Here is a 14,225-nt window from a genome sequence, read left to right as displayed (position 1 = left end):
ATTTGCGAGAACTACCTTCAATCTGTGAGTCTAAGTCCCATGGAGCAATACTGTGAGATGATTAATGGTAACACCAGATGATAATTACTTCACATACAATTCTCCCTTTGAAACACGTAGATTGTGTTCAGTATTCCTGGGACCTATAGGTTTGTTTTTATTTGAGCATCCATTTTTATTCATAAGATGGTTAAGTGAGTGGGGTGAGAAAAGTTTTTGAAATATAGTTGGCCCTCCATTTCTTCTGACCTTGTGTAAGTGGATTAAATCAACTATAGAAGGAAAATCATTAAAAAACCTACGTCTGTACTAAACATGCATAGGCATTTTTCTTGTCATTGTTTATTATTATTACCTAAACCATACAGTGTAACTGTTCATATAGCGTTTACATTGTTTTACCTATAGTTTAAGCAACCTAGAGATGGTTTAAAGTATACAGGAGGATGCACATAAGTTATTTGAGGCACTACTCCATTTTATATAAGGAACTTGAGCATTTGTGGATTTTAGTATCCATTGGGGTGGGAGTGAGGGCCCTGAAACCAATCCCTTGGCTACCAAGGAGGACTGAAGTTATTCATTTTCCCTTCTGATGTTTCAAGCAAGAATGGGCTCTGTACCCACCATACCAGGGAAAGGAAGGTGGTTACAGGGCAGAATCCAGAGTAGACTGCATGTCTCTGCCTGCTTTTATACATGTTCTCAGGGACCTGAGAGTGTGTGTAGAAGGGACAACAGGAAGGAAGATTCAGAGAGCAGATCAGAGGAGCAGGGCTAGAGAGGAGGAGAGAAACTGAGCCCTGCACACACATGTGAGGGTGTGTGAGAGTGAAGTCAGCTTGCACGTGTTTGTGGGTCAGGTCCTGGCAGTTCTGTTCTGTTTTGTTCATTAGCAGCAATCCTGAGAGAGAGAGTCTGGGCCTGAGATGGGCCTCGTAACTCCGCTGGAACTGATGCATCATGGTGACTGGGATGATGGACATTTCAGCAGCTGTTGCGTGGACAGATGCTCAACAATTGCATCCAGCCCCACTCCCAGATGTGATCCACCCCCCAGGGAAGGTCGAGAGGGGACTCTGAGTTGGGGATCTTCCCCCAGCTTCAGGAAATGGGCATACAAAATGAAAATGAGTGAAATTATAACTTAAAAAGCTGACTTCCTGGCAGCCTCTCCATTTGTGTTCTGGGAGTCATACCCACCCCACCAGCAGCGTGGTTTCCTTCTATACACACTGACTGAACAGGAATAGGCATCCTCTTCTCCTTTGGCCTATTTTATTTAAGTTGGTAGAATAACACTTTTCTTGGGAAGAAAAAGCACAAAGCAGTGTCATCTTGTGTGTTTGGAGAAAACCTGAAATAGTTAGGAAATTGTCTCCATCCTGGTTTCACACTTTCCTCAACTGAACTACACGGGAATGAAGCCAATGCAGTAACATGACTGGGTGGCTTAGATCAGGGGCCAGCAAACTGCAGTCTGTGGGACAAATCTGGCCTGCCTCCTGTTTTGTAAATAAAGTTTTATTGGCACACAGCCACACCCATTGGTTTACTTACTGTCTATGACTGCTTTTGTGGTACAATGGCAACACTGCCTAGCTACGACAGAAGCCATATGGCCCTGCAGTAACACAGCATCTGGTCCTTTGTGGAACAAGTTTGCTGACACCTGGCCTAGATCAGAAACTCCTTCAAGAGAAGGACCCTGTCTAAAGATCTTCCTGTTTCTCCACAGACCCTGCTGGGTGCAGAGCAGGAATTTGAGAAATGTAGTGGAATAAAAGATGCTAAGGCTAGAATGAATTTTCCAGTGTCAAGGATGATTTGTTTTAGTGACTGCTGAGAACATAATGCCTTGAGTTGTAGCTACTAACTTTAGTTCCTAAAGAAGGTGCAATTAAGTCTCTGCCAGATGTAATGCTATAGCTTGGAAGTAGTTTGTCCCCAAGAGGTTCATGTGTTAGAAGCTTAGTCTCTTGGGTGGTGGTGGTGCTGAGGTGTAGAACTTTTAACAGCAGCCCAGGTGAAGGTAATTAAGTCATTGACGCACCACCCTCAGAAGGGATTAATGCTGGGTCTTGTGGAGTTGGCTTTTATAAAATGAATGGGCCGGGTCCCTCCTCAGTCTCTTGTTTCTTATCTCTCTACACAGTATTTTCTGCATGTGCTCCTGCTCCTGTGATGCCATTCGCCATGAGGCCCTCATCAGAGCCAGTAGATACCAGCACTATGCTCATGAATCTCTGGAACTGTAAGCTAAATAAACCTTTTTTCTTTGTAAACTATCTAGTCTCAGGTATCTTGATACAGTAACACAAAAATCAAGACTTAGACATGTAAAGAGAGAGATAATTTTATCTTGTCATCTTGTTAATGCAGATGACCAGATCAATCATCTGCTTTATATATAATCTGGAGCTTCCTACCCTGTACTGTAAGAAGCCTCCAATGTCAGTGATGTCAGGTTGAATCTGTAGGGACCTAGAGCCTGAGTGTCTGTCTCAGGTTGGTTTCTTCAAGAGGCAACCCTAAGCAACAAATTCAAGTGAAAGAGATTTGTTAAGGAAATGCTCCCAAAGAGAAACTGAGTAGAAACTGGATGAAGCAGAAAAAGGAAAGGAAAAAAAAAATCCAAAACAAGATGCAATTTCAGATGAAGTCTGAGCCTTAGCCTGTTCCCATGGGGATCTCCAGAGTAGGAATTGCACTTTGCATTCAGGAAGGTATTCTGCAGTTCTGAGGGTTAAGGAAACCAGGCTTTTACTCAGAATCCCTCCCTAACAGGCAGGAACATAGAGTGAAATGCCCCAGGGCCACAAAAATTCTCAGGCCTTCTTAGGTTCTCTGGATGGTGAAGAGGCTCTAAGGGGCCCAGGAAAATTATCAAGGTCACAGGCGAGTCTAGCAGTAAAGCACACAGAAACTAGAGGGTAGGTGCAAAACTTTGGCAAAGGGGGATGAGAGGGTGTCTGGGCAGAGCACAAAGGGTACCTGCCACAACACCACATGGGATCTACTCTTACTCCACGTGATCTGAGATTACATTCCATGTTTTAATTATCCATGCCACTTCTAGAGTATGGGTCCTTGGTTATATAACAAAAATCTTTCTCCTCTTCGTCCCCCCCCACCACATCTTCTTTTCTCTCAAAAGTAAATCATTCTTCTGGGAGAAAAGATATCTCTTTTTTTTTTGTTGTTGGGGGAATTTTCTTTTTTATGATTATAAAGATGAGATTTTAAAATTCTCTTTGAGAATATATTATTTCTCCTGTAACATCTCTGGGGGAAATAAATCCCACAAGTTCTCTGTAGAATGGTATCATGGGACTGATTATTCTAAGTCTAACATATTCATACTTCAAGGGATTCTTGGCTGAAATATACTCAGGTTTGGGGACCTGAGTCTTGTTCACTATATCCACAGAGATTAATTGTGGGCTTTCATATACTTCAAGCACATTTGTTTTTGTCTTTCCGGAGTTCAGAGTTCTCATACTCGGATTGCAGATTTTCTTTCCTTCCTTGATTAGTCGGGCTGCTCTTGCTCAGTGTATGTATGTTCTCCCGAAGGGGCGATGACTAGAATTGTCCATTGAGTCCCAGGCACAGTTATGCCACAGTTTGGGCTAGGTAAAGACAGCCCCTGTGTTTTGTTTTTAATACTATCATAGATGATAACATGTTTGACATCATTTTGGATTGAGTTACATTCTATGAAAGTGTCTTTAGAATTTAACCTAGAGTGATTACCTTTCCTTACCTATAGCCAAGGAAATACAGCCAGAGTATGGAAATACTAGTGTCTTTTAATGATTAATTTTATCCAGAATATATTCTTAGTAAACACTATCTGCTACTTTTCTGCTGACACACACATGAAGTCTTTCTGAAGTTCCCTCACTGTGGTTTAGTATTGAGCACTGCCATGGACTTTAGATAATTCTTCTGTTAATCTCCTAGGCCTGGCTTCCCATTTTAGATCACTTTTGCACATGTTAAAGAGGATAAGTTCCATGTATAGTTTTTTAAAAAAATATTTATTTTTTAGGTGTAGTTGGACACAATGCCTTTATTTTATTTACCCATTTTCATGTGGTGCTGAGGATCGAACCCAGGGCCTCGCACGTGGTAGACAAGCACTCTACTGCAGAGCCACAACCCCAGCCCTCCAACATAGTTTTTAATGAAACGCACTGACTTGTTTATTCAGAGGGACAGATATTTTTTATGTCTTTTCCCCACATAGTGCTAAGTTAGCTCCTCCTAGATGACAAAGACATCCCAACATCCAGATGGGAGCTCAACTTTTCTCCCTGAGCACAATTTTTGGGGAAGTGGTTTAGAGCTTTTTTGAGAAGGTTTCAAGATTTAGAATATGTCACATCTGCTGATGCTTTATTTTCTACAAGATTACCTAGGACTGCATTGGAGTATTCGTGGCAGAGTAGAAAAAGAACAGGTTTTGCAAAGGGTCAGGCAAACAGGATGGATCAAAAGGGCTCTGTTAAAGGTAGAGTTACAGTAGAGACTGAAAATGTCACGATGGGCCAACACTAAATTTAATTATAGGGAAGGTAATAGCAAGTCTAGAAAGGGCTAAAGAAAAATGGACTATTCCATGCTGATATGGGATTCATTTTTGGGCAAGGTGACAAAGGATGATTCTCTAGCGTCACAGGCCACTGCTGGTTTCAAAAGGAGAGCCTCCTTTGAGATGGAGACTTCCCAAGACCTTTGGGGAGAGTCACCTTCAGGGTCTGGTTACACTTCACCATTATACAAAGCTAAGTATCATTAAGACCTTTTTTTTTAAAAAAATATTTTGTTGTAGATGGACAAGATATCTTTATTTATTTTTTCATGTGGTGCTGAGAATTGAACCCAGTGCCTCACATGTGCTAGGCAAGCGTTCTACCACTGAGCCACAACCCCAGCCCCTCATTAACCTTTTATATTACTACTCTTCCAGTCCTTTCCTGCCTCAAAATTCTGAGGGGAAATCTCTGGGGGAAATAAATCCCACAAGTTCTCTGTAGAATGGTATCATGGGACTGGTTATTCTAAGTCTAACATATTCATACTTCAAGGGATTCTTGGCTGAACTATACTCAGGTTTGGGGACCTGAGTCGTGTTCACTATATCCACAGAGATTAACTTTGGGCTTTCATACACTTCAAGCACATTCGTTTTTGTCTTTCCAGAGTTCAGAGTTCTCATACTCGGATTGCAGATTTTCTTTCCTTCCCTGATTAGTCGGGCTGCTCTTGTATGTTCTCCTGAAGGGGCAATGACCAGAACTGTCCATAGTGTCCCAGGCAACTCGGGAGGCTGAGGCAGGAAGATTGCCAGTTTGAGGCCAGCGTTAGCAATTTAGCAAGATCCTATCTCAAAATTAAATAAACAAACAAATAAAAAGGTCTGGGGTTGTAGCTCAGTGGTACTTCACCTGTGCAAGGCTCTGGCTTCAAGCCTCAGTGCTTCAAACAAAAACAAACAAACAAACAAAATTCTTATCCCAATTAGCCCCACCACACTTCCCCTCCCTGTCATCCTCTCTTCCTGCAGTTGGGGCTCCTGCAGTCACCACCCTCTTCTTTGATATGTTCCTCATGTGAAGCTGGGATTTGTGCCTAATGAATTTTCCCAGCATGGTTCCCTTCCCCTCCCCTTTCTTGGAACCCCTCATCACTGAATAAAAATCCCTTTGCTTTTCATACATTTGTGAATGCACTTGGGCTTCAGAGGTTACTAGCTGTGTTCTCTTCAACACTCTTCACCTCTTCCCAACCTCTGACTGCTTTTCATTCTTGTGCAAAAAACCCTTAGAGTTTCTGGTCATCCTGATCACAGTCTTCCTGGTATCCTCTCCTGACTTACTACGGACAACTTCAATATCTGTATTGGCATACACAGAAGAACCTAGCTTCAAGATGCTTGACCTCAATTCCAACTTAACGTAGAAACCACTTTATAGCTATCCCTTCACTTGGTAATTATTCTAGATTACTCCACTTCTTAATTCTGCAAATTACCCTACTTCTTCTTCCTCTTCTTCTTTTGGTACCAGGAATTAAACCCAGAGGTGCTTAACCACTGAGCCACATCCCCATTCCTTTTTATATTTTATTTAGAGACAGGATCTCCCTGAGTAGTTTAGGGCCTTGCAGAGTTGTGAGACTGGCTTGAACTCCTGATCCTCCTGCCTCAGCCTCCTGAGCCACTGGGATTACAGGTATGCTCCCCAGGGCCCAGCTGAAATTACTCTACTTCTTAATGGTAAATGCCAATTTATCATTCTTTGGCCACTTCTTAGCATCACAACTCTTAGATCCCTAGTTCCCAATGTGCTTGTGGCTCAGGCTAGAAATCTGGTCATCTGATCATTGTTTTTCCTTCTAGGCTTTTACCAACATTATCTCTTTACTTTCTTTTCCTTCTATCTACTATACATCCTAACCATGCAAATAGGTGAGGTATGTGCCAAGTCAGTGACGTCTCTCATTTCCCCTAGTAGTGTTTACAGGACATCACCGTTCTTTGGGAAACTCCCCTTCATTGATACTTTCTCTGCCCCTCCTCCCCTGCCCAATAAATACACCACCTTTCCTCCCTCTTCCCTAATAAATGCATTTGCCTTCCTACTCATTTACTCTTAAATTACTGTGATTGGTTCTTGTACTCAATACTGAAATGAATATTCTTGGCAAAAAGCCACCAGTGACTTCCTAAAGCTCTAATTGAATGAATTCTTCTAACTATTCAACTCATTGAACTTTTTTTCTCTTGCATTTGATGTTGTTCACTACTCTGCTCAGGCTTCCTTTCTCTCTCTACTTATCCTCCCTGGCCTCCAATGGACCTCCAATTCTGTTTCACCAGTCCAGCTGTTTCTACTGAGCTCTAGAGTTCTATATACAAAATAGCCTTCTTCATGGTGTCCTGGAATTCCACAGGAACCAATCCAACCCCAGTGGAACGTCGCCCCTGGCCCTCATGAGTCCTTCTCCCAGGACCTTCCTTTCAGTTAATGACACTCACTTTTAGACTGAGCCAGAAATCTTGGAGCAATCCCCAGCTCCTCCTTTAAATCCTCTTCTGCCTCCTGACAACCACCGTCAACCCCATCTGATTTCTTCCCAGATCCTGATGATTTCACCTTCCTCGAGTCCCATGCTGCCTGTGTTCTTCAGTCCATCCACTACCGCATGACACTGTCCCCTCATTGCTCACTTTCCACCTCATCCCCTCTCGTGGACCTTCCACAATTTTGCCCGAGAGCTCTGATGAAAATGTGTGTCTGATCGTGGCACTACCCTGGCCATGGAGTCCTCCATGATCTGTTCTCCTGCCTCTTTTCTCAGACCCATTTGTCCTGCTCCTGCCTCTTGCCTCTCACCCTGCAGTCAGCCATGCTGAATTGCTTGCTGTTCCTGGAACTTTCCATACTAAGTCTCAGTTTGGAATGTCATTCTTCTTTCTTCACACCCCCTGCTCCCATCTGCCTAGCGAACATCTGCTCGTATTTTAAAGCTCTCTCAGCCTTCTTTTTCTTTGCAAGGTCCCATCTCTCTCTTCTCTTTCTCTCTCTCTCTCTCTTAAATTAAGGCACGTTTATGTATTTGTTCTAATACATGACAGTAGGATGAATTATATATATATTATAAATGTATAATATGTAAACTTCTATATGTATTATACATTTATGGAGTATAACTTCTCTTTCTTCTGGTTGTAAGTGATGTAAAATTACATTGGTCATGTCATATATGGGCATAGGATAGTCATGTTCAATTCATTCTACTATCTTTCCTATTCCCATTCCATCTCTCTTCCCTTCATTCCCCTTTGTCTAATCCAAAGTACTTCTATTCTTCCCTAACAACTCCCGTCTCCCCACCGCCTTATTGTGAATTATTAGCATCTGCATATTGGAGAAAACATTCAGCCTTTGTTTTTTTGGGGATTGGCTTATTTCACTTAGCATGATATCCTCCAATTCCATCCATTTATGGACAAATGCCATATTTCATTCTTCTTTAAGGCTGAGTAATATTCTATTGTGTAAATACATCGCATTTTCTTTATCTATTCATCTGTTGAAGGGCACCTAGGTTGGATCCATAGGTTAGCTATTGTGAATTGAGCTACTATAAACATTGATGTGGCTGTGTTGCAGCACATATATTAAAATTGGAACCATACAGAGAACATTAGCGTGGCCCCTGTGCAAGGTCTCACTTCTATTGAACTCATACTCTTACCCTAGGTAAATGTGACTGCCTTCTTCTTTAGGCTCCATTTCTACACACATATCATCAATGCCAGTTTGTCTTTCCTGAGATGTACACACCTTGAAGAAAGTATTTCTGCCATGTGTATCTCTGTACCTCACTTTCCAGTTCATAGAAAGAACAAAATAAACATCCATCAAATGAAGAATGAATTAATCTAATACAGAGCCCAACCTATGAGCAAATGCTCAGTGAGTGACTATCATGACAGTGGAACAAATGTGGACCACAACAATATACTGAATCATCTCACAGGCCTGTTGCGAATAGCTCTGCTGTTTGGAAATCTATTAAGCCTTAGTTTGCACTAGTAAACAAGTCAGGTGGAGTATTCCCTATAATGTGAGTTGACTTTCAGGAACAGAAAATAGGGGCGGTAATGGCTGATGTTGGCTTGCTTCCTTAGCAATTTGCAAAATTAAAACGCAACCAAACAATTCCCCACTTCCTCCAAAGTTGGCAGTGGCTCAAGTTTTTCTTTTCCAGAATACTTTCTTTGGTCAGGCAACACTCCCTGCACTATAGCTGTTAGGCATTTGTGTGCTCTGAATCCATTAGAGAAGGTCAGCCTGGAATACTAAACAGATGCACAGAGCTGAGTTTTGAGAACTGGAGTCTAACGATGGAGATGCATAACAATTGCCATCATCTCCGTTCACACTGTTGTTGGTTTCCCCATCAGCAGGCATATTTTAAAGACCGGCTCCGTGAGCTGTCCTAATTTCCACACCTGAAGTGAGGAACAATTAATCTGTGGCATAAAAGTAATTCAGGAGAGTGTTGTAGCTCCATATGCACATGCACGATCTTTGTTTCCAGTCAGCATCATGGGGATAACATGCATCCTAAAGGACTTTTGAAAGATCTAGCAAAGGTTTCTACTCAATCAATCAATCAAATAAAAACAAAACAAGGCAAAACAAAAAACACCCTACTACTCCATACTTGCCTATTAATTTCAGATGAAAAGCCCTAAGCAGTAAGACACAAAAATTGGCCCATGCATGAAGAAGATTGGGTAGTTAATTTGGAGTAAATGGAAATGGCTAGATAATATTAAGTTGTCATGGTAGAAAGTAAGTTTTGGACATTTTACTTTCACAGTACTATCTAAACTTGTAAAAATACTCAGAAAGGCAGAAAGAAGGACTAAATTTAGACCCTCATTTAATGCATTCAAGAGCATGATTCATTTTTTCCCCCGCCTAGGTACAGCCTGAGGAATCTGAATAGACACCAGGCAGCACGTGGATACCCTGTAAATAAATTGAAGTCTCATTCATTTGGAGGTGAGAGAAAGCGAGAGATGCCCCATTTCTTCCTTCCAACAAAGGTGCACTTCCAGGCACCCCACACACCAAACTGTAGAACCAGATTTCTAAGCTGGTGAGAATCTCTCTAATTTTAACTTTGCTCTGGCCTTGGAAGGGCTGCTGCTGGAAATTTATTCTGCCGCCTCTTTCCTCTAAGTGACTTTTACCCATCAAGCTGCAGTGGGATCCTGACCAGCTCTCAGAGGCCATGCAACATGGGTCACCCTAATGAGACCGCCAAAAAGAATGTCATCATTTGGTTTCAATGTATTTAACAACCTGAAGCCCAAATGACCTCACAAAACTTAACTGGCTCTTAGAGAGCTAGTATTATGTATAACACAAGTACCTGAAGGCAATTTGGGGCTATTTAAAACAAAACAAAGCAAAACAAAACAAAACAAAATAAAAACTAAATACTAACCAACCAAACAGTAGCATGTTCAATTCCTGTGAGTTATTGTGATTATTATTATGATCGTTGTGATTCTGGAGCACTGAGCTACATCCCCACGTCCTTTTAATTTAATTTTAAGACAGGGTCTCACTAAGTTTCTCAGGATGGTCTTGAACCTGCAATCCTCCTGCCTCAGCCTCATGAGTTGCTGGGATTACAGGTGTGTGCATTACCATGCCTGACAAAACCCCGTGAGTTAAATCAGAGTGTTAGGCATAGTTTCCAGGGTAAAGTAAACCATCACAGTCCCTTCCTCAGATTCATTATCTTCTTCCAGCCATGTTCTTCCACTCCTCTCTGCTTTCAACACCAAAGAAAAAGTTTTAACTTCCACGGATAACTTAGATTAAGCCTGGGCTATCATTTGTCAGAGGTGAAAAATACCTTAAGTTATTTAGTGATTTTATGTGACTCCATTTTTTCTTTTGATTTTAGCTTTTAAGCACATTTGGAAAGTAACCTTTCAAATCTAATTCTAGTATCTTTGGCATTATTAGTAGTTCTGTGTTTAGGGCAAATGATAAGAAAAAAGATTAAATGCATATAAAAAAATCTCACTTAGGTAATATTGCCTCCCAGAAGTGAGGAACATTTAAGCTGTCCTCCATTCTGAGGCATATAATTGGTAATTAATTACCCATCCCAAGGATCCCATTGCACATCCCCATATATCCACCCAATAAAGAAAGACCGTTTCCCAAACATGAAATGGGTTCAGCAATTTTGAAGTCAAAAACCAACAAGATTTAGATATGGAGCGCGTGCATCACGTTCGGAATGAGTTGCCTGAGGTGTGTTTGAATGAGCAGCCCTTGGAGAGGCCCACACAGGGCACATCCACAGGATGGGATTGGCAGACCCTGCACAGGGCTGTGGGTCCAGGCGGACATGAGATCCGATCAGCCTGAATACATGCTTTACACACCCACCTGCACACGGCACAGAGAAGAGGCAGACACTGTAGGGCAGCAGAAATGATCTGTACCTTTCTCAAACAGCTTAGTACGTGGGTCTCTTGGGCGATTCTGAACAACCAAGTGGGGTAGTCATGCAGTCCTCATTGAGCCCACTTGGTGCCATAGCATGAATAGCAAATCATTTTAGAGGACACGGATGTTCAGTGACTTTGGCCAAACAGAGTGACAGATTTGGGGGCAGCCTTCTGTATCCATTTGAGAAAGGATGAATATACATTAGCACTCTAGACAGAAAACTGGCTGATTTAGCTTAGAACAGTGGCTACTGCTGTAGCCAATTTCAGAACGTCACAAAGGGAGGTAAGTGGTAGGGGGAAGGGCATTACCAAGGTTGCATCCATCCAAGGCTGGGTCAGTTACAGATGGGGATTTGGGGTAGAAATTTATTCTCACACACGTAGAGCACCACAGATCTAATTCACAGTGTGGGGAATCTATTTTCAGACTTCATTCACACAAAACACCTCTCTTCCATCTCCGGGGGACTGGGGTTTTTTAAGTTCTAAACTACAATCAGCCCTTCTTTTAAAATAGCAATAAAAAAATCCTCTTATTCAGCCAGATGGTGGTGTGTTTGTTGCACTAGGCTGGGTTCATAGTACAACATCAATAAATGGCCACTTGTAGAGGGACAGACAGAATCCCATTTATAAAATATATCTACACCTCCCTGCTTCTCCCATCCTTCATTGTCAAACCAACCCGTGGGAGCTTCATCTCATTTGGGGGAAGAAATGACAACTAGAAAAGGTAAAATAGCATAACTAAGTGGAAAAGCGATTTCTAGGGGGGACAAACATACTTAATCTCCAAGGATGATGATTACAGGTGGGCTTTTTAAGAGTTTTCCTCTAGGGATCGTTGAAAAGGAGGCTCTCAAGGATTGTCTCCACTCGCTGGGAAGGTGCCCTGGCAGAAGCCTGGACATTGTCAACCAATTATTACTGGGGGATGGAGTTAGGATTCTTTCTCAGTGAGTTGGCTAAGTTGGCTAAGTACACAAATATTTGTTCCATTTAGGTGTTCCAAAAAGCCTCGTCTGCCTCCAATAATGCATTTGGAGAGGGAAAGGGTATTTGTTCAAAATCCATCATGAGGGGGGAAATGATATGCTGGTGTGTTCTATTACCAGTGTATGCATGCTCTTCCCAGGACTGGAGGATTCACTCCTGAGTGCTTTGTCTGTGTGTTGCTGGTTTGGCCCGACCTGAGATGGGCAAGGGGACTGGGATGCTGACTAATCTCTGCTCCTGCTTCTAATAAGCTATCCTACCTGGTTATGTAACCCTAATCCATGTCCACAGTCTGGGCTCAGATGGTTGGCCTGTCAGCAAAAACTGTCTAAAAAATGTTAATTCGACAGTGTTGGAGGGATGTTATTTCCAGAGCTAAACTCCTCAGGGAAAATGAGAGATAGCTGCTTCTAGGATTCAACTCCACTGAACTAAAAGGTTTTCTCTTTCCTGATGCTTTCTTTCCCAGTAATTTCCCAGTGCCTAGTGCGCCCTGACATTTGGTCCAAATAAAATCCTGGAACAGACTCCTAGGCTACAACTATCTTCAAACTCCATACAAAAGGAGTGTTTACTATGGAGAAACATTGGGGGCCTGATTGTGCTTGGTCCTCACACTGAATCACTTCATGATACTGATACTATTTTTTTTCTGGCATTTATAGCAAGCAACTCAGCTTATAACCTAAGGCATTTTCCATACTTCCAGGCAATGAATACTAACTTCCTATGAGTCTCAAAAGCACATAATTTAAGACAGTGGGAAAGGGAATTGGAGAATATTTTCCAGTGCAAGGGAAACACCATACAGATGTTTGCCCTTACCCTTGAATTCTGATGACAAAATTGAGAATTGTTTATTTGGTCTGAAGTCAAACTCAAGGACTTTATTTTTTTAAAGACTGAGGGTTAATTGTTAGGTTAAGAGTGGGGAGTTGTGACATAATATATTCATAATACCAAAACATCCAACACATGGCCCTAGGATTTTGAATCATAAAAACAAAAATTTAGATCTTTTTAAATGATTCATTTTTGGATCCAATTTAGTATACCAGATGTCAATTTGTGAGACAGAAAAACATACCTGAAAATACACCTAAGGACTACTTTGCTAAAATTGTATATTCACCTTCTGTAATTTTTTTTTTCTACCAGGATAACAAGCTAGGAATCGGTCCTCTATCTTGAGCCATTTATTGAGAACAAACAGATGAACTTGGAAGAGACACAACCCAATTGAAGTTAAATACCTGACTTTGGTGTATGAGAATCATAAACTTGCTTACGGTCTATCTGGTCCGCAAACACTTCCCCATAAATCATCCAGTAGGGCATGTAGAAGATGTTCTTGGCCAGTTTCCATGATGGCTCCTCATTGGGAAAGAGGATGGCTTGCCTGGCGACTCCAAAGCTCATCAGTACCACCAGCATAATGATGACAAAGTACATCATGTCTATCATCTGGAAGAGTGGAGAAGCAGAGGGAAAAACACAAGAAAACCCATGTGATTGAATGCTTTTGTGAATGCTGATGTTGAGGAACATCTGTGAAGAAAAGTCACTTTCTAGACTGCTGATAAGAGATGTTTTGATAGGGAATTCTGTCCATATAGGAGGACAGCTGGCCTATTGAGTCTCATGTCCACAGAATCTCTCTCTTTTTTTTTTTTGGTGATGCTGGGGATGGAACCCAGGGCCTTATGCATGCAAAGCAAGGACTCTACCAACTGAGCACTTACAGAATTTTATCAGTAACTCAAAAAACTTTTTTTTTTTAAAAGTACACACCAAATGAAGTCCCTTTGCTTTTCATTGCTTTCTCTGGGACATAGTCTAGTCTAGGCAAGGGAGTCATGGTCGCATCACAAAGGATGTGGCATCCACACGAACTCTTTCTCTGCTTTGGGGGGTTGGTGTTGGTGGTGGGGATGGGATGGTCTCTTTGGGGCTCTTCTTGGCAGAACTGGAATTGAGATAGATGAACTATTTCAAGAACTTGTACAATGTAGTAAATTCCCTTTCTCAGTTTTGAAAGGCTGACAAAGAATTGGAAAGCTCAAGAAAATATTTTCTTGTAAATAAAGCCAGTTCTATCACCTTCTTGTGACCACATTCCATTGTTTGCCTAGCACAAACCAGTCTCTCAGAGAACCAGTCTTCCTAT

General features: G+C 41.7%; 1 protein-coding gene, 1 long non-coding RNA gene and 1 pseudogene across 33 annotated transcripts in view; 2 read left to right on the top strand and 1 right to left on the bottom strand.

Annotated features, from left to right (window-relative positions):
- Positions 1-14,225, bottom strand: part of Trpm3 (transient receptor potential cation channel subfamily M member 3) — an 819,042-nt gene that overhangs the window by 45,578 nt on the left and 759,239 nt on the right. For 19 of the 32 annotated variants that reach the window (XM_078047505.1, XM_078047535.1, XM_078047508.1 and 16 more), the window contains one exon: positions 13,312-13,522. In XM_078047505.1, coding sequence (XP_077903631.1) covers positions 13,312-13,522 — 211 coding nt within the window. The remainder of the gene's footprint in view (positions 1-13,311; positions 13,523-14,225) is intronic. The other 13 variants (XM_078047507.1, XM_078047513.1, XM_078047518.1 and 10 more) reach the window with 1 other exon arrangement.
- LOC144377261 (uncharacterized) lies at positions 278-14,161 on the top strand. The gene is made up of 3 exons (XR_013438079.1): positions 278-2,254; positions 9,508-9,587; positions 13,217-14,161. It is a non-coding gene; the product is annotated as an uncharacterized LOC144377261 (long non-coding RNA).
- LOC120890120 (U6 spliceosomal RNA) lies at positions 8,175-8,266 on the top strand (annotated as a pseudogene).

This window comes from Ictidomys tridecemlineatus, chromosome 4 (genome assembly GCF_052094955.1).
Source record: "Ictidomys tridecemlineatus isolate mIctTri1 chromosome 4, mIctTri1.hap1, whole genome shotgun sequence".
Classification (NCBI taxonomy): domain Eukaryota; kingdom Metazoa; phylum Chordata; class Mammalia; order Rodentia; family Sciuridae; genus Ictidomys; species Ictidomys tridecemlineatus.
The sequence above is the reverse complement of the archived record's forward strand: the minus strand, read 5'-3'. Positions and strand labels throughout refer to the sequence as shown.